Source organism: Lingula anatina, chromosome 1, assembly GCF_051362555.1.
Source record: "Lingula anatina isolate TDL-2025a chromosome 1, LinAna3.0, whole genome shotgun sequence".
NCBI classification, from domain to species: Eukaryota; Metazoa; Brachiopoda; class Lingulata; order Lingulida; family Lingulidae; genus Lingula; species Lingula anatina.
Genome location: NC_141767.1, coordinates 3559903 through 3585421, shown reverse-complemented (window position 1 = coordinate 3585421; position 25519 = coordinate 3559903). Strand labels below are relative to the sequence as shown.

The 25519-nt window shown below is 41.4% G+C and overlaps 2 protein-coding genes across 8 annotated transcripts in view; both read right to left on the bottom strand.

The window, feature by feature from the left end:
- Positions 1-585: 585 nt before the first annotated feature.
- Positions 586-3064, bottom strand: LOC147763848 (uncharacterized). The gene has a single exon (XM_087001182.1). The coding sequence runs from the start codon at positions 3062-3064 to the stop codon at positions 1322-1324; it is 1743 nt and encodes a 580-aa protein (XP_086857308.1). The 3' UTR covers positions 586-1321.
- Positions 3065-4131: 1067 nt separating this feature from the next.
- Positions 4132-25519, bottom strand: part of LOC106151133 (chromatin remodeling protein domino) — a 29681-nt gene continuing 8293 nt past the window's right edge. For 3 of the 7 annotated variants that reach the window (XM_087002351.1, XM_087002350.1, XM_087002353.1), the window contains exons 20-50: positions 25345-25481; positions 25008-25194; positions 24541-24741; positions 24048-24156; positions 23705-23821; positions 23290-23430; positions 22596-22913; positions 22146-22292; positions 21761-21876; positions 21283-21599; positions 20883-21085; positions 16416-16782; positions 16123-16237; positions 15541-15678; positions 15213-15386; positions 14955-15038; positions 14632-14766; positions 12283-12318; positions 11577-11733; positions 11167-11393; positions 10515-10742; positions 10029-10307; positions 9667-9816; positions 9210-9362; positions 8509-8722; positions 8165-8319; positions 7795-7971; positions 7305-7499; positions 6158-6341; positions 5816-5917; positions 4132-5665 (exon numbers count right to left, since the gene is read on the bottom strand). In XM_087002351.1, the coding sequence (XP_086858477.1) occupies positions 4905-5665; positions 5816-5917; positions 6158-6341; positions 7305-7499; positions 7795-7971; positions 8165-8319; positions 8509-8722; positions 9210-9362; positions 9667-9816; positions 10029-10307; positions 10515-10742; positions 11167-11393; positions 11577-11733; positions 12283-12318; positions 14632-14766; positions 14955-15038; positions 15213-15386; positions 15541-15678; positions 16123-16237; positions 16416-16782; positions 20883-21085; positions 21283-21599; positions 21761-21876; positions 22146-22292; positions 22596-22913; positions 23290-23430; positions 23705-23821; positions 24048-24156; positions 24541-24741; positions 25008-25194; positions 25345-25481 (6024 nt within the window). In that variant the 3' untranslated portion in view covers positions 4132-4904. The remainder of the gene's footprint in view (positions 5666-5815; positions 5918-6157; positions 6342-7304; positions 7500-7794; positions 7972-8164; positions 8320-8508; positions 8723-9209; positions 9363-9666; positions 9817-10028; positions 10308-10514; positions 10743-11166; positions 11394-11576; positions 11734-12282; positions 12319-14631; positions 14767-14954; positions 15039-15212; positions 15387-15540; positions 15679-16122; positions 16238-16415; positions 16783-20882; positions 21086-21282; positions 21600-21760; positions 21877-22145; positions 22293-22595; positions 22914-23289; positions 23431-23704; positions 23822-24047; positions 24157-24540; positions 24742-25007; positions 25195-25344; positions 25482-25519) is intronic. The other 4 variants (XM_087002355.1, XM_087002352.1, XM_087002356.1 and 1 more) reach the window with 4 other exon arrangements.

The window sequence follows — 25519 nt, the reverse complement described above, 5'->3', positions numbered from 1 at the left end:
TTTAAGAAGATAATTCATTAAAACGCGGATTAATGTCCTCCGCCCAAGTATAATAATCGCTCTTAGGACTCTTGCCGCTGATCCTTCTGTAAAATGAACAAAATTCAAAGATGACAATTTTAAAATTATTTCACATAAGTAGTGGACCTATTGCGTATCTTAAAATACGAAAAAAAAACGTCTATCAGACCGATTAAAGGTAGGCTGTAAGCATTTCGTGTGGGGATTACACTGGGAACTCGGCAGATATTGATACCGCTTGTATTTGCTAATGTATCTAATGAATTATGGCAATCATGACCAGGGAGAAAAATAAGTATCATGCTTTACTCTGACAGCAAGTGAAATGCAGAAAATCTCGATAACATAAAGAGAGGTTCTTTCTAAATTGTGTACACCCTAACTAGGCAAATTAATAATTTGAGTTAAAATGATAGCAAAATGCAGTGTCTTACAATTGCTCGCTAAACTTGGTTTAATTTTTGCTGTGATAATTGACTTTGCAAGCATAACACAAGCTCATATTACGCTGGGGTAAGACAAACACAGCAATAGGGTAGGGATGTGATTCACAAATAAGATGAATAGCAACCAAAACTGTATACTGTATTTTGATGAGAGGTCGACAAGTCAAAAAAGCGGACACTTGAAAGGAAAATAAACAAATAAATCTCCAAAAAGGTACATCACGATATGAAATAAAAGAAAAAGAAAAAAAACTTCTTGCAAACAATATTCAAAGCTAAAAGGCATCAAAGTAATAGACTGAACCCATTGAAGTGAAAGGAATAAAACCTCTTTTGAGTCAAGTGACTGTTGGGAAATGTACAGTAGTCTTCCGATACATTTACTCAGTTCTTTAGATCTTTATTTTTTTCTTTTTTCCGAAGTCAGTACCTTAATGTCTTACAATTATAAGGCCCTGCAATGTACCTGGCTTGTTCTGTTTTCCCTTGAATTGTCTTAATACCATCCTATTCATTTGGAGATGAAAAACAAGGAGATGCCGGGCAGGACAGAGGCAATACAACAGAAAAATGGTGATTTGGGAAAAGGAATTTCCTCGACATATTAACTTAACTACATGTAAAAAAAGAAAAACGGCCTTTGGTTGTTTTAACACTAAAATCAAGGCGTTTGCAATACATTTACTGTTAACTTGATAACGTGTATCTCTCTGTCTCCAATCACTGTCATTTTACATCCCCTTCTACAATGCATTTTAGCTGTTGCGTGTGCTCAGTTAAATATGTATGCACTCGACCTGTCATTGGAGTGATAACAGCCAAAAAGTTTCCACACACACGACATCTGTACCCAGTCAAAGTGTAACCACAAAGTTAGTCAGGGACCGCCTGGCGCCTGCTTGTTCAATCAGGTCCTCGGAGGATTCACTGCGCAGTAGACGTTCAAGCTCAGTGTGTGAGGACACCTGGGACCTGACTGCAGAGGCGGCATCACAGCCGGCGTCAGAACATTGTCCTGCAGCTATAACGTTAACAAACCCCTGGGCAGTGGCCGCCCTGCGCAGCTCCACCACGCCTTGGTCGCTTATTTTATTGGTGTTGAGGTTCACGTACCGTAAGGACTGGGACTTGGGGATGTTCATGGCAATGCTTAAAGCTCCTTCTTCCCCGATGTGGTTCGAGGCTAGAAGCACCCTAGACAGCCTGGGTAGATCCTCCAGCAAAGACGCCAGAGAAATAGCGCCGCGGTTGTCGATGCGATTTTCCCGCAGGTCTAGAAGCTGCAAATTCTTTAGGTGTGTCAAAGCGCTATCGACAAGAAACGGCATTGCCTGATCGCTGAACTCGTTGCGAGACAAATCTAGCTTCTCTAACAAGGAACAGAACTTCAGACTTCGGGCAAGTCTAGACAAATGGTCGTCCTGGAGCCCGTTCTGGGCCAGCTTTAAGCAGACTAGCGGCATGTACTTCAGGCTTTCTGAGAGAGCTTTAATTCCTTGCACAGACAAGCGGTTGTTTGTCAAATCAAGGTGTGTCAGTTTGGTGGATATCTTGAATACTGGCGCTAGAGCTTCTAATCCCCGACCTGTGATGTTGTTGTTAGAAAGGTTTAGAAATTCTAAACCAACAGCTTCGGCACGCTGGGCTTCTTCGCTGAAAATACTGACAAAGAAATCATTCAAACCAGAATTCGGAAGCAGCAGTCCGTGTAGGCTCATGCACTGTGCAACGAAATATCCTGTGGCCTGAAAAGCGTAGGCTAATCTGTGAAACGCTATTACACAGTTTGACAAATCTAGGGTCTGATTAGTTGTAAAGATATCCAAATTTTCTGTCGCCATCTCACCTGCGTTTTGAGATTCGTAAACCAGCTCGACGAAGAATTGTGTGAGTTTCATGTTGTTCATAATTCCAGTGCTCTTACAGAAGTGAGCTAGCTCTCCCAGCAGTTCTTTTTGGACAGACACGTTGTCCTCTTGTTCAGACAGCAGTCCAAATGTCATCCGCCAGATGTCGCTAGTGGCTGGTAAACGGTTCATGCTGTCTCGGAGGAAAGATGGAAGTGTTAAAAACTGTCGCGAAGGTAACTTGGTAATTATTTGTCGGTGTTGATCTATGGCGACCAAAAGTGCCTCGATCGTCTTGTCAGCAAAACAAAATTCGTTTTCAGTATCGTCATCGTTAATCAAGAGTCCCAGAGACCTATTCAGCACCAAATCAGACGTGAGGGCATCGGGGAAGTGCTTCAGGACTTCGTCAGAGGTTATAGGAACAAGGCGCACCACGTGGTTGAATGCAATCTGAGAGAGATGCCGAACAACCGAGTTGATGAGAGCTCTGGACAATGTCTCAAAGTATTCGTTGTTGCGGGTTATCACAAATCTTAATATTGTGAAATCTAAAATGTTGCGGCTCAGTCCTGTGATGGTCTTTGGTAGAGGGATCAAGGCTTCGGTGACGTGTATCAGAAAGTTGTCAACTCGTATCCCAGACGGTTTCAGGGCGAGCAACACCGGGTGTGAGTTCAGCAGTCGCTTGATGTCTTCCTCCGAACACGCATGAACAAAAGAACCAGTTGGCACGAATTCATATGACATTGTGCTAAAGTTGTGGTATTATCATGTCGAAATCTCAGATTTCTTCGTTCACTTTGTTAGTAAAACAGTAATACGTAAACTGAGCAGTGAAGCAGCACGCTGTTCATCTGTAGCCATAACACGACTGCCGTTTTAGTCAACGACGCAGACAAGTGACGTTACGCACGCGCCTAAAACGTCTTCGCGTGGTTATCAGTTGATTTATTCGGGCACAAGGTACTGGTATATCCCGGGAATCTGAATGTTACAGGCCTAAAGCTTAAGTCTGCCCAGTTTACATGAAAAGTTTGGACCCCACCCGATTTACACGAGGTTTCATCCTCAGATGCTGATCAAAATTAAAGCCACAACTTTCTCGAACCATGTAAAACCGGTATAAACTCCGACATATCGTGTAGATTTTTTCACGCATTTTTTTTTTTGCGAGTGGTGATGCAAATAGGTATAGGCCTATATTATTTTTAACATCTTTCTGGTTTATCATTTTTCATTTATTTAATGCCTAGCTTGGAAGAAATTGTTCCTATCCTTGCCTTCTACTGCTATTAACAAATAGGCCTACCTATTTTTGTCCGTCATACGTGTAGGCACAGAAAACGTAGTATGGAATGGTCGCGTTACGATCAAGTACCGCGAGTAAATTTTGGTTCCCCCTCCGTCGCCGACCAATGCGAAGCGAGTGCAGCGACCATCTTTAACCTTTAGTTTGGTAGGCACACATGAACTGTTGGCGAGACTAGTTCAAACTTATTAACATTATTTGGTTTATAATGGGCGAATATTCTCCGATAGGGTTAGCCGGAAGAATAAAAGTAAGCATATGGGACGAATGTTTCCGGCAGAAAGAACCTAATGGGAAAAGGGCCGTTTCCGAGTGGACCACCATTTCTGTCACAATGACATATGACTTAATGTAGGCTTCGTCGAACAAAGTATCTTTATTTAATAACGACCTTATATCTGGAATTCACATTTCAAGACCATCTGTTTGATCAAAACAGACTGCGTTAAATAGATTTCATTTTGAGTCGCGAAACTCTTTTAATAAAATGCTGAAAGAAAACAAATAACTTGTATACTGAACCTTTATTTTGACTTTCTGCCTGAATGTCCAATTCACACATTTGTAATATAACAACCTAATCTGCATTTGCAATAGTTACAAACAAAACACTGTCTGAATGATCAAACCAGTAGCTGCATAGAACGCAGTCAACACGCTGCCAATCAAAACCCGATGAAAATCGCTTTTTTTCTTTCTCTTATCCTGTACTCTATGTGCTATCCAGTCTACAATCCCGTAACACTCACACAAAAGGGGAGTCTATAATTTTTCCTTTTTATTGGACAACTCGTTTAACTGTGCAACTACTAAAAGCTTTAGAAACAGGTTAAAAATTGAATACAAAATTGTGAGTTAATACTCAATTTGTGACAAAAAAAAATCGTATGTTGCCCTACCTCGATCAACAACAATAACTACGTACTCTTTTCAAATATACACAAAACAAATTTACAATTTCTTATATACACATTATCAGGTTTCAAACCCTACAACCTACAACAGAACCTACAACATAAATCTTTGTAAATTTACCTAACTATACTCACAATAATCTTTACTCATCATATGATCTCCAAAATCCATTTTATACATATAAATTCTCCATAATATATTTCAGACATTTTCAGTCTTTTATTTTGGCAGAAATGATGCATTAATGTTTGCTACCTTGTTAAATTCTTTCATTTCCTGAAACCAACGAGACTAAGAAATTACATTCTTCCTAAAAAAGAAACATGCATAGTACAAAAGCTAACTTGTAAATGACAGAAACAATTATGTATTTCTTGGTGGATTCCGCAGCCTCATAGCGTAGGGCGTTTTAGACTGCTGAGCAGCGGCGTCCCCTCCTTGCTGCTGTGTTGCCTGTCCCGGCGTTCCTGCCTCTGACGTCACACTGATCACCGTCTCCGGTTTACTAGTCTGTGCTGGCGGCACCGTCACCTGAACCTGCTTTATGGGGCTCTGCTGCGTGCCCTGCTGCTCGCTGACAATAACCGGGGTCTGTACAGGGCGTGATGCCCCGGCAGCTGTGGCCGCGGATACCTGGGTTACCGTGGCCGCTGCTGCTGACGGTATCACGGCCGCCTGGGTAATTGTCACGTTAGGGGGCGCTGCCGTGTGGGTTACTGAATGAGATAATGACACAGTGGGCGTGGCCAGGCTGGAGACCGAGGTGCCCACCACAGTCACCGTGGTCTGCCCCGCCGTCTGTTGTTGCATAGGGGTTGTTATGGTAACTGGCATTGCTATGGTGACCGCTGTGCCTGGCCTGGCTGGCGAGGCAGCAATGGCGGTGGTAGGTTTGGTAATCATCTGTGCCATGGACTGGGTGACAAGCTGGGTGATGATAGTGGGGGCAGACTGCTGGATAGACTGGCCCTGGGCTGCAGGAGCTTTCTGCTGGTGCTGCTGAATGATCTGCTGTATCTGCTGTATGGTGGGGCCTGCCTTCTGCTGACCCTGGTGAGAGATGATCTGCACTGTGCTCAGTGGAGTAGTCTGCCCGGGCTTCAGCAGTGGGGTCGTGGTCAGCGCTATAGGATAGAAACAGGCTGATTTAGGATACTTGGGTCAGAAACTTGGACATAGTAATGCAGAAGGACTGAGAGAAACCTATTCAGATTGTTATACATAGCACTGTTAAATAGGACAAAGTAAAGCAATCAGTCTGCTAGGCTACTTACTTGCCACTTTCTGTTGCTGTATCTGGCCAAGCTTCCTCTGCTGTTGAAGCTGTTGGAACTGAAGCTGCTTGATCTGCTGCTGTAGTCCAGTGGCCTTGGACACTAAAATTATCAAAAATGACAGAATATAGCAATTACTATTCTTAGCATAAATAACACTTGAAATGTGTGTGCAGATTTAAACATACAATTTATAAACCTGATAGTTTTAAAATCGAGATCACCAAAAGCATGCAGGTAACTGACCTTGCACCAGTTCCAGTTATTAGAGCAGACCCAGTTACGGTAATTATGTTGCAAGACTGGCATTGAAAACACCAATCTGTGACACTAAAGACTCACCTGATGTCAACTTCTGCTGTGACAGTATGTTGACACCTCCCACGCTGACAGCACTGACAGGAATGGTGACACTAGGACCACTGGGGGCAGAGACGGTCTTCACCAGAGTGGCGACAGGTGTCCCTGTTGTCTGAGAACTCAACTGCTGGAGCTGTGCCTGGGAGATGATCTGGGCCTGAGACAGCTGAAATTATGGAATTGTATTTTAGTCCGAGTTATCTGTATTTAAAATAAATAGTCAGTTACTTTATAGTTGCATAAATGAACAGATCTTTCTTTCACAGTCTCAATCAGTAATACAGGTGCAACACTGATTTTTTTTTTTTTTTAGATACAGGCAATTTCACAAATTTACAAGTCCTTTCTTTCTTATACATTGGCCAGCAGCCATCAATTTAAAACCACCACCAGTACAGATAAATGCCATTCCCCCACCCCCCCCATCTCTTCTGCCTGAGACACCTGTACCTGGTGTACCTGAGATGTCCCCTGCTCCTGCGACTTGAATCCTATTAGTGACACAGTGACCCCTCCCCCTGCCTACCTGAGATGTCCCCTGTCCCTGTGATGTGAGACCACTCTGTGATACAGTGACCCCTCCCCCTGCCTACCTGAGATGTCCCCTGTCCCTGTGATGTGAGACCACTCTGTGATACAGTGACCCCTCCCCCTGCCTACCTGAGATGTCCCCTGTCCCTGTGAAGTGAGTTCACTCTGTGATACAGTGACCCCTCCCCCTGCCCACCTGAGATGTCCCCTGTCCCTGTGAAGTGAGTTCACTCTGTGATACAGTGACCCCTCCCCCTGCCTACCTGAGATGTCCCCTGTCCCTGTGAAGTGAGACCACTCTGTGATACAGTGACCCCTCCCCCTGCCTACCTGAGATGTCCCCTGTCCCTGTGATGTGAGACCACTCTGTGATACAGTGACCCCTCCCCCTGCCTACCTGAGATGTCCCCTGTCCCTGTGATGTGAGACCACTCTGTGACACAGTGACCCCTCCCCCTGCCTACCTGAGATGTCCCCTGTCCCTGTGATGTGAGACCACTCTGTGACACAGTGACCCCTCCCCCTGCCTACCTGAGATGTCCCCTGTCCCTGTGATGTGAGACCACTCTGTGACACAGTGACCCCTCCCCCTGCCTACCTGAGATGTCCCCTGTCCCTGTGATGTGAGACCACTCTGTGATACAGTGACCCCTCCCCCTGCGGCTGCCACTGCTGCTGCCTGTTTCTGCTGGGCCTGGGCCTGGAGCTGCTGCTGGCGTCTGAACAGTGCAGCCAGCTCCTCACTGGTCATCTGCCTGGTGGTGGCCTGCTTTATCTGACCCTGGCGGACTGCCTGTAATACATGAATATATATATATCTATATTAATAATAATGCAGAGATTTGGTCAGCTCTTCAAAAGTATTGCTCTTTGTTTGCTTAACATAATGCAACCAATGTCACATGCAGCTTTTTAACATTATGTTATCTACCACATTATTCCAGTTTATACTGATTTAACTTTTCAATATATGAAAGCGGGAAATGAAAATGTTTTATTTGATAAAATACATTTTAAGCTGTTGACAGAATGTTTATTCTACATCATATTCATCAAAGCCTAAACCCTGTAAGCTGCCTGTGCCTTACCTGTATTTTCTGCTGTGAAGTCTGTGAGACTTGAGTCTGTGTCAGACTGGCCACCAGGGGCGCTCCCACAGCTACCTGTTTCTGTCCTGCTATGGCTGCCGCCGCAACACGCTGGCGCTGCAACTGCTGCTGCTTGAGTTGTTCCGCCTGGGAGAGAGATTTAGACTTAGCAGCCGCCTAAATCCAGTGAAAAAAAACTTTCTTCAATACCTCTTCAGTTCATTATTTCTTGAAATGAAACTTTCCATTTTATATTCAATGAAGGAACAATACCCCCTAAAAGCTGTTCTTACTTACCACGTATGGCCTTCTTTGCTTGAAACTCACCTTACACACTAGCACAATAAATTATCCCCACACAATAACTTACCACTTGTACTCCTTGCACTCCCTGTAGCCTCTGTGCTGCCTGTAGCTTCTGCTGCTGTTGTTGTTGCTGCTGTTGTTTCAGCAAGGCCTGCTGTCTCAGCATTTGTAACTGTTGAGGTGTCAGTCCTCTGGCCAACTGTTGTTGTACTGTTGTACCTGGAGTAGAAGTTTTAAAATGTGCGTAACACCAACATCATCTGCATACTGGGGAAAATGATCAGCTCGGAAGTATATTGACCTAAAACACAATAAACATTGGGCATTATACAAAAATATTTGAATACAGAATTAGTGTGCATGGGGAAGCTGGAGAGAATACATTGCATTAGGTGAGACTGTACACACCTCCAGACACTGTAGTCACAGTGGTCCCAGCAATCCTCTGAGCAGCCACTAGCTGTGCTGCCGTCATGTTGGTCGTGGTGACCACTGCAGTGACCGTGGGCCTGGCTTGCTGTTGTTGCTGAGCCTGGCTGGCCACCACGGCTGAGATCTCCTGGACTGTCATGGAGGCACTGGTGGTCCTGATCTGGCTGCGGACTGGGGTGCCACTGGCAGCCTGGAAACATGTTATATGCTGTTATATCTTCATGTCAAATCTTGTCTAATACTTTATTACTGCATGTTATTCAAATGTGTAACATTCTTTTTTAAATGGAGAAATTTTAAACTTTTCTTCACATTTTAAAAAGTTGGTATAACTTAGTCTAGTAAATTCATATATGTGAAAGAAATGTTCAAAAGTTCTCCATGTCAACAATAGCAAGCATAAAAATTATCAACAAACTGATTTCTTCACCACATTCCCTTCCTGCAATCCAAATAGAACTGGTTATCAAAAATTTCAAAGCTCCACCACTGTAGGTCATGGAAAATATAACCAGGAAACAAAAAACAGAAAAACCCAAAAACAAAATTCTGCTTAAATGTAAGAGACAGAAAAAAAGTTGAAAATTAATCCAAAAAATAATTTCCTTGACACTGAAAATAAAAAAACAAAATTGAGTGAAGATCGTCTAAATGAAGAGCCACACCCTCACACTCACCAAGCTTGCAGCAGGCTGCTGTACAATGGCAGCCACAGTAGGAGGGGTCAGGCGTTTGTTAACAGTAAGAAATGCATTGGTTCCCAGGCTGCTACTGGCACCACTGACACTAAGTAAGTTGGCTGCTGCACCACCTACCACACGGGGCTTCTGCTGGAAAGCATAGGGAAAGGTAACAACACAGCACACCTAGCACAATCACACTGGCACAACTAACACAATCACACCTAACACAATACACTCCAAGATTTTATTAAGTATTCTACAAGAATAGTTTTTCAATGTTATTTACATCTACTTAAAGGGCACAATATACTTACCATCTCTTCATGGGCCCACTAATCAACTAACTAATCAAAAACACCTATCAGGCTTGAATTTAGACTAAAGATATATATCCACTACAATGTACATATTAAATATAAAAACCTGCACTGCTTTGTTTACTGCTACTTACCAGTACAGCCGTTGTTCCTCCCACAGTCTGTAGTTGTCCCTGTATGGCAGGTGTCTGTACTGTTGGCTGCTGGGCAGTGGTGGTCTGCTGGGCCTGGGTGGTCTGTGCCTGCTGCTGTTGCTGTTTGAGTAACTGCTGCTCTGCTGCTGCCTGAAGTGGGGTGGGAAGTCAAGAAATTACTGTCACATGTACATTATGAATTTGTCATGCATTATTAATGTGGTATAAATAAGTAAATATGTTGGTTTCACTAAACAGAGCCCAAAACACACACTCATTTTGTGTACACTGTATAGGCAACCAACTGGTATATTGGTATATCTTTCCTCCTATCAAACTCCATTTATTTCCAGTCCACATACCTGGTTTTTCTGTTTCTCCCTGGCAATCCTCTCAGCCCTAATGGCAGCCACCTGTATGGGGGCCAGAGGGGTGTCATAGTTAATCCCACTCTCTGATAACACAGCAGCATGTTTGGGGTTCTTCAGCTGAGGGTTCTGTAGCACTGGCCGCAGCGTGGGCGTACGCTTGGTGGCCAGAGAACGCACAGAGTCAAAGCGGAGACCATACAGTGATGTGAGTGAATTGTGGTTGTCCTGGGCATACAACTGGCTGGTCTTCATGGGACGGTTATTCTTGGTCTGGAAACAATTAAAGATACTGTGTCAGTTGCTGATGTATTAGTTGGATATTACAGGAATTTCTAATGGTCTGATTCAATTTAATGAGTGTAATATTATGCCTTTGGCAGTTGGAATTGTAGCCTCATCGGATATTACAAATTCGTAATGTAAAAACAGTTTCCTCATTTCGCTTTATTATTTTGCATTACATTGCCATCATCTTACCCTGTACACTCCCTTGTTCTTCTTCTGTTTCTTGGGGTTGATATCATACAGTATCCTGCCCTCCTCTCTGGGTACAATCACATTATCATATCTGTTCTTACACTGCTTGGCTGACCTGTACACACGGCTGGAGGCGTTAACTACATCAGCCACCAGGTCCCAGTTAGCAATACGTGCTGGAGACACTGGCATTAGGTTCAGTGGCAGTTCCTGGAGAGCTTGGACAGCCTGGAGTACAATGTGATCATAAAGTAAGTTGAGACCAAAGATAATGTCAGGTATTATACTTTTGGAGATGAAGAGATGAACTTGGTGACAGATTTTAAGTAAGCTTATGCTGGGGTGGCGCTTGCAATTTTTTTTTCGTTTAGCCAAATTACTACTTTTTCATTGCTTTTTTGTCCAAATGGTTTAAATTTGACTAAAATGAGTCAAATCAACTCTAATTTGTTTAGCCAATTTCAGTCAGTTTTAGCATTTGGCTAAATTGGAGAGTGTTAGCGCTACCCCAGTTATGTGTTATACTTTACATAACTCTTGTTTTTTTTTAAACCGTTGTGGGCCACAAAATCACTAAGTCTATGTAGACAGTTCCGCGCTTAAAATACATACAATACTCGACGCCACTGTGTTGGATGTGCCACTGTCTCACCTGTAGCAATGCCCAGTCTTCATGGATCAGCCACTCAGGATGGTCTGTGGGAGGCTCTATCATGGCCTTCTGTGGCAAGATACCAGGGTACTGCTGCCGTATCAGACCCTGCTTGAACTTGTGCAGCTTGGCTTCTCTGCGCATCTTCAGCAATGCCGCAGTTGGGCGGTCGAAAAGAGACCTAGGTATTCTGGCGTGTTCGTCCTTCCTTACTTTGTGTTTACGAGCTACAAATAAGATTTGTTATGTAGAAATTAAAGAATTCACTTGCTTTTAGATATTTAATCTATATATTTTTGTACTTCTGATATATTTTGACTGAAACTTACACATAACAAAGAATAAATATTGGAGAATTTAACAGCATCTGCAGCCAGGAAGTTTTATTTGCTCTAATATGTGAAACTTACCTGCAATTGAGTCCAGGCGTGTTCTTCTTGGCTCTTTCTTCACATAGATAGGTGGCAGCTGCATCTCTGTCATTACACTGGGCTCATAAAGGAAGCACAGGGTCTGGTCTATGTACACATCATTATCATCCTGGGGCGGGGTGGGAGGGGCCCAGATCTGGATAAATATAATGTACAATGTAATGTAACATATACAATCTATGTTTAAGCATTGCAAAGTGAAAAGGACCCAGATCTGAATACATGGTAGACTACATATTAACTTGTCAACTTTAATTTCCAAGTATTGTTAGTTTTGAACAAATCTTGTAGAACAATTTTTTCTGATACTAGTTGAATCTTTTGAACACTATTGGTTCCAAAGTGACAGTTTTGTCACTGACTGCACACAAAGATATATACATGTGACAAAATGTACAACTTATATTTTGCAATAGTTAAACATTCCAGTTTGAATTGCTTTCGTTCTCACTTCTTTAGTGTTCACATTTCAGTGAGGGTAAGAAAAACTGGTGTCTTATGTGACAAAAGGAAGAATTCTTCCATTGTATCAATAAGGAAAACTGTATTTGCTTTTATGAATAGGAAAAAATTATAGCTTTCATTCTTTTGTTCATTGCAAATGTCATAATGTAAAAGGAACAATGGATGCTCTTTGGTTACCTTTTATTTATATTAAGAATGATGTTTAATTGTCTTAACTTACCGGCATGTGTTCCCCAGTGAAATCACACACATACACCTGAGGAAGAGGAGGAAGAACATCACCATTAAAGCATGGCAGGAAACTCTTCAGGTGCTGGTAATTTTTTGGCCATCTGGTTTCCCAAGTACCCCCCATGCCATTTTCTCTTTTGACTGAACAAATCCATTTTTAAATCATAGAACATGTTTTTGTCAGTTTCTCATGTAATTATTTTTTTTTATTTTTAATAATTTATTTTTTTTAAGGGGGGGGGGGTTAGTGCATTTTACACACTGACAATATTAACTGCATGAATGAAACTCTGAATTACTTTTTTCCTTGAATTACTTTCTTTTCTGAAAATGAATGTGCCCATCCCACGAAGAGTAAACTGTCATTCCCAAATATTTGTATAAAGGGATAGTTTGTGTCCTCTATAGAGAGAGATTTTGAGGATTAATTTAATCATTCCTTTAAGGGAGACCATCCAGTACCCAGGTCTTAACACGCCCCCTGTGTTTGTGCATGTGTGTATCTCATTCTCTTTCCTTGGCAGGCTGGTGAGGCTACAGCGTGATACAAGGTCTTTGGTGCCATGCAATCAAAGCACAAATTCTCAAAACCCAACTAAACCAAAATGTGGTGGAAGTAAAGCTACAAGAAGTTCTACATGTAACACGCCTGGCCTGACCACTCCCACTGATGACAGACTAGCAGTTTGAGTGGCACTGCCCCTCCCACTGGCAATATGAGTGGCAGCTGTCACAATGATCTGCCACTCCCACTGACAGTTCAGGTGACTGTTTCTGCCCCCAAATGCCAGTGTGACAATAAGAGAAAGAGATACATACTGACACCATAGAAACCTTGGATCATATAGCTGTTCCTCTGTGCACACCAAGTAGATTGAATGAGATACAACAACAGCAGCTGATAACAAAACAATTTTATTTTTCTTCACTTTTGCATGCAATACTCTAACCAGATGATCAGGAAATTACAACAGCCTCTGAAGTGAACTTCGATTTCAACAAGATTTGGCTTTCTTGCCTTCATATAGAAAACAACAGCTTCATTTAACACAAGGCTCAACATAACCAAGTATTATCTTGTCCAACAGCAATTCTATTATATATTCATTAATTGAAGTTCCTTAAGGCCTTTGCCTACCTTAAATTATTTATGACCAATTATTTACTTAAATGTTGAACCTTGTTACATATCACAACAGCTATTGCCCTTTTCTTTCAATTGAACTGAAGTAAATTAATCAACATACTTGAATTACCACCATAATTTTCTCTTGAATGTGTAGTTCTTCAGTCTTACCACAGCATTTAATTTTCAACATGATAAAATAAAGTATTCCACAGAACTTGAGTAAGTTTGAAGTCAACTGAAGTTAAGAGCATCTGTCCAGTGTCTTTCTGTTAACATTTTCTGTGGTGAAAGGGCACTGCTGTCTTGGTTCACAAGCTCAGTTTCACTAGCAGTGGATATATGGAGAGGTCCCCCATTGTTTGTATGAACTACCTCAGTATTATCAGGTATATTGTTCAACTCTGGACACACAGGGTGAGTGAGTAAAGGGCGTTTTATACTGGGAGGGCTCTCTTTGACTTCTGCTACATGATTCAATACTCCTTGGACCTCGGCCAAACTGTTGGACAGTTGTAACTGGGGGGCACTATGGCTTAACTTGACTACTTTCCTTACACCTATAACAGGAGGGGCTGGTCTCAGTAGAGATGGGGTAGTATCAGTACATACAGATACCACATCCACCTCACTGCTCTCAGAGTCCTGCCTGAACCTAGTCTGTGCAGAAGCACGCCTGGTCCGTATCACCAAGTTTGGGTTGGACCAAGACACAGGCACTACAACCTCTTTGGGGGAAGATATGTTGGACTTGGGGCTACTTTTGGGGGTTGACCTCGGACTGACCTTGGGGGTCGAATTAGATGAAGAGGATCTAGGACTGAGGAGTTTGGACTTTGTACCTTGCTTAGGACTAGTTACAGCAGAATTGGACCTTGGGCTTTGCTTTGGTATCACTATTCTAAGAGGTGTCTTGTTTGCCTCATTGTCTACAGACCCTGGTCTGGATCTAGTGCGGGGACTACCTATACTCTCAGACTCCTCTGACTTAGAACTACTTCCTTTACAGTCTTTACTAGCTCTATTCTTACTACCACCACCGCCACTAGAAGCTTCAGACTGATTAGGAGTGCTAGCTCTGCTAGCTGCCCGAGAACTGTGGCGGGTTGGTAATCTCAGTGGTTTGGAACCATTCAACTCTCCATCCTTCACTCTGGACACATCTTCCCTATTTTTACTTGCTACCTTAGCAGTCTTTTTCTTTCTTTTCACCTGATTACAAGCATCATCTCGAGAGTATGTGAACAACATCTCATCTTCCTCTATCTCCAGGCGCCTCTCTTCTTCCTCCTTTAATGCTTTCAGCCTGTTCAGCTCCCAGTCTTTCTTTGCTGAGTCAATTGCATCCTAAATTGACAAATATACAGCATATTTTACCAACTTTTCATTCAATAAGTCTACCAGGAAAAAAAAATTACAACTTAAAGATGTGAGGTGCTAAACCTGAGAGCAGCTTTTTTTTCAGAATGGGAATAAGACTTCTGGTAATAGATATTTAACTTTAAATTTTATGTCTGCATTAGATTAATACACACCTCTGCTTGTTTCAGTTCCTCCACATTAAAGGGTTCTATCTGGGATTCTACAAACTTGACTGCATACCGCTCTACTGACATCAGCTGAAAGTGAAGAAAATGAATTCAAGTTACAAAATATCAGCATAATGTTCATAAATGCAAGAAAGATACCTGAATGAAAAATAAATGGCTTCAGTTATGGTAACATGAAACAAATGCTCAAAATGTAAACATCAGACTTGAACATCTCAGAGCCTTTTTCATACATATGCTAACCTCATTTTCCAGCATGCTGAGTTCCTTCTCCACCTTGGACTCCTCCTCTCTGCGAGCAGCCTCCGTCTCGTCCCATGGAATGGTTTCATCAAACTCTGCCAGCTCAGCCTTCTGTTCTGCGTGGACTATTTTAGCAGCCTGGACATCAGTCTCATCCTCAGCATCACATAGAGCCTGGAGGAGAAATATTAACTCTGTTACTTGGTCAATTCTTAAACAATGCACACTTTCAGCGTCTTCTCATTAGATTGACCCCAAGTTCCACACTGGAACAAATTCAAAGTTCTATATGTTGCCTTACTCTATACAACACAAACATCCAAGTTACCTGTTCCAGCTGGGATTCAGACAGTTCTGGTGCTGGCTGTGCTGTCTTTACTGCCTGTTGTGCAGCAGCTTTCTCTGCCTTCTCTTTCACCAGAGAGTCCAAGCCACTTGGCTCCTCAAACAGCTCTTGGATAGTATTCTGAAATTATATTGACAAAAATGCTTTTACTTATGCTATGAGAGATGTACCTCCCACTAGGCCAACATGGCTGAAATGTGTCCCACTAGGTCAACATGGCTGAAATGTGTCCCACTAGGTCAACATGAATGAGACGTGTCCCACTAGGTCAACACGAGGAGATGCATGTCCCACTAGGAGGTCAGTCTGGATGAGGGAGCTGACCACCTAATGGTGGTTGATCTGTGGCCAAGGTCACAACACAGTTAACTCAAACAGGTCAACTGGTCTTGGTAAATGGCCAATTTTCTAACAACCAATGTATTTTTTTCTTTTAACACAATTTCACCCATGAGACTTACAGCTTTCATAGAACTAGTTAGACATTTTCAATTACTTTTTATCAATTTATTTGTTAATTTCAAAACATTTTATTTATATTATTGTTTAAATTCCTCTTCTTACCTGTCTGAAGAAAGCAGTTGTGAAATTCCCTCCTTCTATTGCCACATCCCCCAGTAGCCTCTTCTGACTAGCTTTCTTTAGGATATTTTCTTCTACTGTCTTTTCACTTATTAACCTGGATAAAATAAAGTAAATTAAAATAGAATTAGTTTACTATAAAAACTGATCAGTTCACCATTTGGTAATTGTAACATTATAAATTTTAACACAAACAGCACAATTTTCAATTGCTTTAAACTTCTTCATATTTTCCTCTCAGGTCTGCCAAAACTCTGTGACAGTATTAACCTCACCTGTATATGTGAACATCCCTGGTCTGTCCTATCCTATGGCACCTGTCCTGAGCTTGAGCATCCATGGTTGGATTCCAGTCGCTGTCGTAGAAAATCACAGTATCTGCCCCAGTAAGGTTCATCCCCAGTCCACCAGAGCGCGTAGACAAAATGAAGGCAAATATCCTCTTGTCCATGTTAAATCTCTCCATCAGAGCCTGTCTCATTTCTACCCTGGTTGTACCGTCCAGCCTGAGGTACCTGTGGCCGTGATAGCTGAGGAAGACCTCCAGTACGTCCAGCATCTTGGTCATCTGGGTGAATATTAACACCTTGTGGCCCTCACTCTTCAGCCTTCTCAGCAGCACAGCTAGGGTCTGTAACTTGCCTAGAAAATTGTTAAGTGGCACATGTCACTACAATAGAAATTTTGTGTCAAGTGCAAATTAAATTAGGAAATTGTTCTATAATGAAACATATATTCGCAATAAGCTAACCTGAAACTAAATTGCCAATAATTACCAAATATAGACATGTAACTTAAATGTAGATTATGTTTTTAACTTCTGACATGGAGTAAACTAGAGGATCAGAGAGGCGATACCGCCTCCGAATATTGTACCACCAGCTGGAGCAAGCGCATTCGTATAGACCCCCACATACACAAAATAAGGGGTGCAGCCACCAGTCTTGTGCTTGACAAGCTGTAAAAATGCAATCAACAAGAATTTTCAAAATATGCAAAAAATATATATAACTAAAAATGGTGCAATCAAAGTTAAGTTCATTGTAAGGTAGGTCAAAGGTCAATTTCAAGGTCACAGTAAATTGCCAGTATATGACTTCCTATCCAATTTCAATAGTAACTATGGACCTATCTCTGCCAGTTTTGGAGATAAAAGGGAAGCAAAATTTGCAAAGTTCAGTTCATGGTGAAAAGTAGGTCAAAGGTCAATTTCAAGGTCACAGTAAGATTGCCAGTATATGACTTCCTATTCAACTTCAATAGTAACTATGGACCTATCTCTGCCAGTTTTGGAGATAAAAGGGAAGCAAAATTTGCAAAGTTCAGTTCATGGTGAAAAGTAGGTCAAAGGTCAATTTCAAGGTCACATTTAGATTGCCAGTATATGACTTCCTATTCAACTTCAATAGTAACTATGGACCTATCTCTGCCAGTTTTGGAGATAAAAGGGAAGCAAAATTTGCAAAGTTCAGTTCATGGTGAAAAGAAGGTCAAAGGTCAATTTCAAGGTCACAGTAAAATTGCCAGTATATGACTTCCTATGCAAGTTCAATAGTAACTATGGACCTATCTCTGCCAGTTTTGGAGATAAAAGGGAAGCAAATTTTGCAAAGTTCAGTTCAAGGTGAAAAGTAGGTCAAAGGTCAATTTCAAGGTCACAGTAAAATTGCCAGTATATGACTTCCTATTCAAGTTCAATAGTAACTATGGACCTATCTCTGCCAGTTTTGGAGATAAAAGGGAAGCAAAATTTGCAAAGTTCAGTTCATGGTGATAAGTAGGTCAAAGGTCAATTTCAAGGTCACAGTAAGATTGCCAGTATATGACTTCCTATTCAACTTCAATAGTAACTATGGACCTATCTCTGCCAGTTTTGGAGATAAAAGGGAAGCAAAATTTGCAAAGTTCAGTTCATGGTGAAAAGTAGGTCAAAGGTCAATTTCAAGGTCACATTTAGATTGCCAGTATATGACTTCCTATTCAACTTCAATAGTAACTATGGACCTATCTCTGCCAGTTTTGGAGATAAAAGGGAAGCAAAATTTGCAAAGTTCAGTTCATGGTGAAAAGAAGGTCAAAGGTCAATTTCAAGGTCACAGTAAAATTGCCTGTATATGACTTCCTATGCAAGTTCAATAGTAACTATGGACCTATCTCTGCCAGTTTTGGAGATAAAAGGGAAGCAAATTTTGCAAAGTTCAGTTCAAGGTGAAAAGTAGGTCAAAGGTCAATTTCAAGGTCACAGTAAAATTGCCAGTATATGACTTCCTATTCAAGTTCAATAGTAACTATGGACCTATCTCTGCCAGTTTTGGAGATAAAAGGGAAGCAAAATTTGCAAAGTTCAGTTCATGGTGATAAGTAGGTCAAAGGTCAATTTCAAGGTCACAGTAAGATTGCCAGTATATGACTTCCTATTCAACTTCAATAGTAACTATGGACCTATCTCTGCCAGTTTTGGAGATAAAAGGGAAGCAAAATTTGCAAAGTTCAGTTCATGGTGAAAAGTAGGTCAAAGGTCAATGTCAAGGTCACAGTAAGATTGCCAGTATATGACTTCCTATTCAACTTCAATAGTAACTATGGACCTATCTCTGCCAGTTTTGGAGATATAAGGGACTAAATGTTATAATTTTGGAGTTACCATAATGTGCCATAAATTTCCTACAGAAAAAATTAATTAAAATAAAGAAAAGGTCATTTTGGTCAAAGTTCTTGAAATGGGAGGTTCTCTGAAGTTGCAGAAGTTTAAATTTGATAAAATAATGTCATTTTTGACCACAAGTTGTCTGCTTTGCCAAGCATTATGTTTTATTTTTCCGGAGTTCAAAATTTATTATCCATTACCGTACTGCACATTTTTACGGAAGCCGACTGGTGCCATATGTTGAAAAAAAAAATTATCTCGAAATTTCGAGATAGCATTTTTTTTGTTCAAATTTCAAAATACTATCTCGAAATTTCGAGATAAATTTTTTTGCTCAAATATCAAAATGCTATCTCGAAATTTCGAGATAATTTTTTTTTTGTTCAAATTTCAAAATGCTATCTCGAAATTTCGAGATAAAAATTTTTTTTGTTCAAATTTCAAAATAGTATCTCGAAATTTCGAGATAATTTTTTTTTCTACATATGGCACCAGTCGGCTTCCGTACATTTTCCTTTCACCACCAATATGTACTTTCTGATACAGCGTAACTCGAAAACCGTATGGAATACAAAAAAACCGAGACCACCTCCAGTGTTGGGCTTTACATGCTCTACAAAATGCAAAAAAGAATGGGTCTCTAGCATTAACGGTTCCCGAATTAGAGACAGTTTTCAGTTTCGGTATCTTATGGCCGCTTCTCCTGTGAAAATGCACCGATTGACCCCAAATTCACGGAGATGAAAGATGACCTGAAGGGTAACACTTTCCAATAATATTATTGGTTAAGTCTGTGTGGCGTCTGAATAACAGGGCAAAAAAATTTTTTTTCGTAAAAAATTTCATTTTTTTGAAAATTTTGACCCATTTGACCTTGAAGTAAAGGTCAAAGGTCAAATCCGAGGGTATATTTGAAATCTACACATATGACTTTTGGAAAGCCGCCTATAGAAATTTTTCCCGTAACTCCTTCTGTAGGGTAGATAATTAGCATTTAATTTTGCCATTTTTAGACAAGGGTGCATTGCAATGAGTGCCACACACAGACCCCAATACCGACAAAGCCCAAATTTTACGTGGAACGAGTTGAGATTATAGGTGACCTAAATCCATGAGATGGGTACGGGGGCCCTTACCGTCTAGGAGGAGAAGTGGTAACGGTAACATGGCGGCGGAGCCGGCGGAACGGACCGGACGGGACCGAAACCATGTGTACCGCCAGCGCTAACGCTGGTGGTAAATTTTTTTGTTCAAATTTCAAAATAGTATCTCGAAATTTCGAGATAATTTTTTTTTCTACATATGGCACCAGTGGGCTTCCGTACATTTTCCTTTCACCACCAATATGTACTTTTTGATACAGCGTAACTCGAAAACCGTATGGAATACAAAAAAACCGAGACCACCTCCAGTGTTGGGCTTTACATGCTCTACAAAATGCAAAAAAGAATGGGTCTCTAGCATTAACGGTTCCCGAATTAGAGACAGTTTTCAGTTTCGGTATCTTATGGCCGCTACTCCTGTGAAAATGCACCGATTGACCCCAAATTCACGGAGATGAAAGATGACCTGAAGGGTAACACTTTCCAATAATATTATTGGTTAAGTCTGTGTGGTGTCTGAATAACAGGGCAAAAAATTTTTTTTTCGTAAAAAATTTCATTTTTTTGAAAATTTTGGCCCATTTGACCTTGAAGTAAAGGTCAAAGGTCAAATCCGAGGGTATATTTGAAATCTACACATATGACTTTTGGAAAGCCGTCTGTAGAAAATTTTCCCGTAACTCCTTCCGTAGGGTAGATAATTAGCATTTAATTTTGCCATTTTTGGACAAGGGTGCATTGCAATGAGTGCCACACCCAGACCCCAATACCGACAAAGCCCAAATTTTACGTGGAACGAGTTGAGATTATAGGTGACCTAAATCCATGAGATGGGTATGGGGGGCCTTACCGTCTAGGAGGAGAAGCGGTAACGGTAGCCGTCCGGCGGAGCCGGCGGAGCCGGCGGAACGATCCGGACGAGACCGAAACCATGTGTACCGCCAGCGCTAACGCTGGTGGTACAATTATTATTGCATATTAATAACACATACCACAGTCATACTGTATGAGCCTGGGTTCAGGGAACCAGACCATCATGTTGGTGGCCATCTTGTGCAGACACATGGCTTTAGGCGAGAGTGCAGTCTGCAGGGTGAAGTACCGGGTTCTTCTCTCAGTTAGCAGTGAGGGAGGGGGATGAGAGGCATGCATAGTGATCTCTGGGGCTTTGACTGGGGGTATCAAAAAGCAATATCTGAAAAAAATTTGAGTTAATTACAAAGCTGAAGATTATATACTATTTTCATTGATTATTAAAACAATTGATAAATAGCATCAACTGGTTTCTACTTCTTGGTATTTTCAACAATAACCATTATCTGAAATACAGTATTTCAAAACCGTTTTCCTAGTACCACTATTCTGTATTTAAGAGCACAATAAGTGCGATACCTTTCTAAAATGTCTTTCATTTCTTCCACATATTTCTCAGGTCTGTGTACAATATCCATTAAAGGTTGTGTCCACCTGTAGTACATGTCAGGGTTGTATAGCTTACTCCTATGCTGGGCATGATAACAGTTTACATAGCCCAAGCCACGCATTGTATTGTCCAGCACTGTAGTGCTTTTTAATCCACTGAGAACATCCACAGCCGCACATAAATCTTGGCCATAAACTGGCTTCCAGTCACAGTGCCTGGCATTGATTTTAGCTATCCTTTCCAGCTTTTCTTGACGATGCTCTGCTCTTTTTTGTGCTAAGGACTCCTTTTGAAAATAAATGAATGCTATAAATATTTTGCACATTTATCTCAAATCATGAACATTTAAAAATTATACGAACAACATGCCAATGGAATGCAATATATAATGTCTTTTTCTAGGCAGAATGCCTTAAGGCAACAAAAACTGAAAGGTGCACTTCTTACCAAATAAAATGGTGATTTTTCTGGAGCTTCTTTGGCTTTCTCTAAGCTTTTTCTCTGGCTTCTGGTTCCAATCACAGATTTACTGGGTGTGGATGCTGCAGGCTGGCTTGATGAGGCTGGAGATTGTAAACATGCAGACATTTAGAGCTAGCTTCAGAAGTCATGAATATTTACACTTCTTACTATAATGTTCAGCAGGAGTTTATGTTTTCTGGTAGTCATCTGAGTACTTAAAAAGGTAATCATAAAGTATCAGATTTCGGATTGTCATGAATGCATCATGAAGGGGAATCCGTTAATCTCATCACGTCACTTTTCTTCAAAAGTTCAGGTTTGTTTTTATCACATTATCAACATATTTAACAAGTTAAAAGACCCAACTCACCACTAACTGCTGTAGTTTCCACAGACATGGGAGACACCCGTACCACAGGTTTAGGTGTGACTACCACTGAACTGCTGACAGGCAGAGTAGACTTGGGGGTAGAGACAGGAGTGGTTGGTGTACTCACAGGAGGAAGGCCATTCATTACTAAAATATTAATAAAAATACAGAATAAATTTTCCTAAGTACTCTGAACATTTTTCATAGTTGGTTACAAATTTTGTTTAAACATACTTTTGAACATGATGAGCCACCTACAAACACTTTTGCCCCCCCCCCCCCCCCCCCCATTTTTTTTAAATGAAAAAATTGACTCGCTTTCAGATATCAAGTATCAAATGTATTAATCCAAACTGGCAACATGTCCACTTCAGACCAACAGATACTTTTATAGGAATACATCACAATGTGACTATATTTTTTAACTATACATCTGGCTTTCCCACTTACAAGTAACTGTTGCCGATGAGGCTGATGTTGCAGGTGAGGCAGCTCTCACAGCTGTCCCAGTGATGGACACTGCAGGAGACCCAGCCCTCACCCCTGCTGCTGAAGTGGCTGGGGAGGCTGCCCTCACTGTGACCACTGAGGCAGCAGGAGAAGCCGCCCTGACCACAGTGGTGCTGGGCACAGGGCTGGCCGAGGCAGCAGTGGTGGTGGTGGTGGTCTGGACCGGAGCCACGGCCTGGACTGGGGTGCCCTGAGAGGTGGCCGCAGTGGTCAGTATGTGCTGACCAGTGGAACTCTGTACTATCTGTAGGAAACCAGCTGAAAACAAAATGGAAAGCTTAGGAACTAGAAGTACCACAGAGCGGGGCTCTTATTTCAAAAGTCAGCCAAAACATTAATGCTCTACCTCTATTCAAAGGAACTAGATTACCAAGCTTAGTACAATTGAACTAGAAACACCAATGTAAATGCTTGAGAGGAAATTTAAATACACTTCAAAGTGGGAACTAGGAGTCTTTAATTAACACAGTATCAAAGCATCTACTGATCAAACTATTAGGTTAAGAAACCACAATGCAAAAGTGCTGTCATCTCACACCACAGGAAAGTTCAGTTTGCCTTTATTCCAAGCTAACTGAACTTGCCATTGTATGAATATGTGCATAATAGATAAAGTGGAAAGTAAAAGCAATACCAGGTAGCTGTGTTAGCTGGCTAGATGGGATCAATAGCCTGGTACCTTGCTGGGTGTGGTGTATCTGTACAGTGATAGGCTGGGACTGGCTGCCTAGCTGACCAGTAGACAGAGACTGGGTACTGGAGGCCAGTAATAGACCTGAAAGGAAACAAATCTGTACAGGAACAGGCTGAATCTGACTATCCAAGTACTTAATAGGAGGGACGCAGCTGGATAGAGGCCCAATTAAATAGATCAGATGAAAGATAAAAATCCACAAAGCCCAGATGCAAAAAATCTACCATCAAACACTATTTATCTCTTACTTAATTATAATAATAATCAAAACTGTCACTGTGCCTACTAATAACCACTAATGTGATACCTGTATGTTCTGAAAATAGTGTCGATTTGCCAATATAAGATTCCTTACCTTGCCCAGGTGTGGAAGCTCTAGCGGGGCCCGTATACCCTGGCAACTGCTCTGGCTGAGTTGTATTGATAGAGGTTGGAACAATCAGAGAGGGGGAGGGGGAGCCTTGGATTCTCACTGAAATACAATATCGACTGTTTTAGCTTATCAAAACAAAAACAAAACTTTATCAAACCAGATCAAACAGAGACAGAATTATTTTACATGGAATATTGCTCAGAGCGCTGTGAGTTGAAATCACCAAATTCATATTTGGTAAGCAAGTAATAGTTCATCATAGCAATATTTACACAATATTCAAGAGATTGAGAACTTTCCTTAGCCAGTGTGATTAAAGATTTACCTTGCAGAGGAGTGGGCGTGGAGGCTGGAGACCTTGTCAAAGGAGACTTCCCGGGAAGTGGGGAGGCTGATCTCTGCTGGATAGGCGCAAATGGAGACAGGCGACCACTCTAGAATGAGAGATGTGGATAATGAAGAGACTATTCAAATCCATCAACCAGGACTCTGTTCCTCTTAAAGAAACCTCCCCAGTCCTGTGTGAGCTCTAATTACACCTGTATCTGTTTCCATACCTGAGAATTTTATTATGAAACAATCAGGTGATTGGGAGCAGACTTGTTGTCCGAGACAACTCAATCCATTAAGCCACATCAAGACTAACTGGTGATTTTGTGTCTCATTAGAATACCAAATCTAACTAACAAGTTTGATAATATAATTTTCTTCAGTGCATTAAATTTTCCAAAATCGCATTCCTCACCTTCTTTATTTAACCCTGCACCATTACCAGGATTAATAACTTAAGATTTCGAGAACAATTCAAGGCAGCTTACCTGAACACTAGGCGATGCACTCCTGAGCACAAAGTCTTTCAGTTTGAAAGGCTTTGGTCTGGGCACTGGCTCCGGTTGACTGTCAATTTCCACTATGAGAGGTTTAGGAGTCTGTAGCTTCTTCACTCTGTGGGCTGCATAGGCAGGCAGAGACAGCTCCAGGGTAGCAAGACTTGGACTGAGAGCCTGCAGGTTTACATGCTGAAATATGAAGAATTGTAAAATATAGGTTTGTGATATAGAAGCATTACAGTGGACCTGGCGTCAACTATATATCTAGTCTATATCTAGTTTCCCTAAAAATCAATGACATGTTTCTGACCAGGTATCTGTGCAAAACCAACATTTGCCCAGGGCATAAAGATCAGACTTTTACTGTACGAGGCAAATAGCACTACCTATGTTATGAGGTAAACATACCAGTGACTCTATGCCTCAACACACAAGATCTATTCTCCCATCCTCACCTTGAATGGATCATAGTCCAGAGCCCTAAGCACAGCTGAAGCTGTCTGGTACGTGATGCCCTCAGTTTGGAATGGCGACATGATAGGACGTGGATCAAACAAATTGGGATGGTTGCACACTTTCCTGAGTTGCATGAGAATGTTGATGACACTCATGAAATGCCCAGATGCCAGCATCTCTTTTGTCCTGGAATGTAAATATTTTAAGTTTCAATTTGGTTTGAACACGGACTTGAATCTATACAATAACCTAAGGTTTTAAACATGAAAATAGCAGTATACTATGGGGAAAAAATTACTATGGGCTATACATAAACCATAATAATTGTAAGCATACTTTGCCTGGGCCATGAAGTCGTCATACAGAAACCTCTGGCGTTTGGACAGGCGACACATCACGACATGTTCATACTTCTTTGGCATCTGTTTCTCCACATCTGCCTTTAACCTCCTCAGTAAAAATGGACGAAGCACCTAAAACAACCAACATGTATTAAAACCCACACCCACCA

Bases quoted from the DNA above. Each gene is read 5' to 3' on its own strand.
- LOC147763848 (XM_087001182.1), bottom strand. From the start codon at position 3,064: ATGTCATATGAATTCGTGCCAACTGGTTCTTTTGTTCATGCGTGTTCG.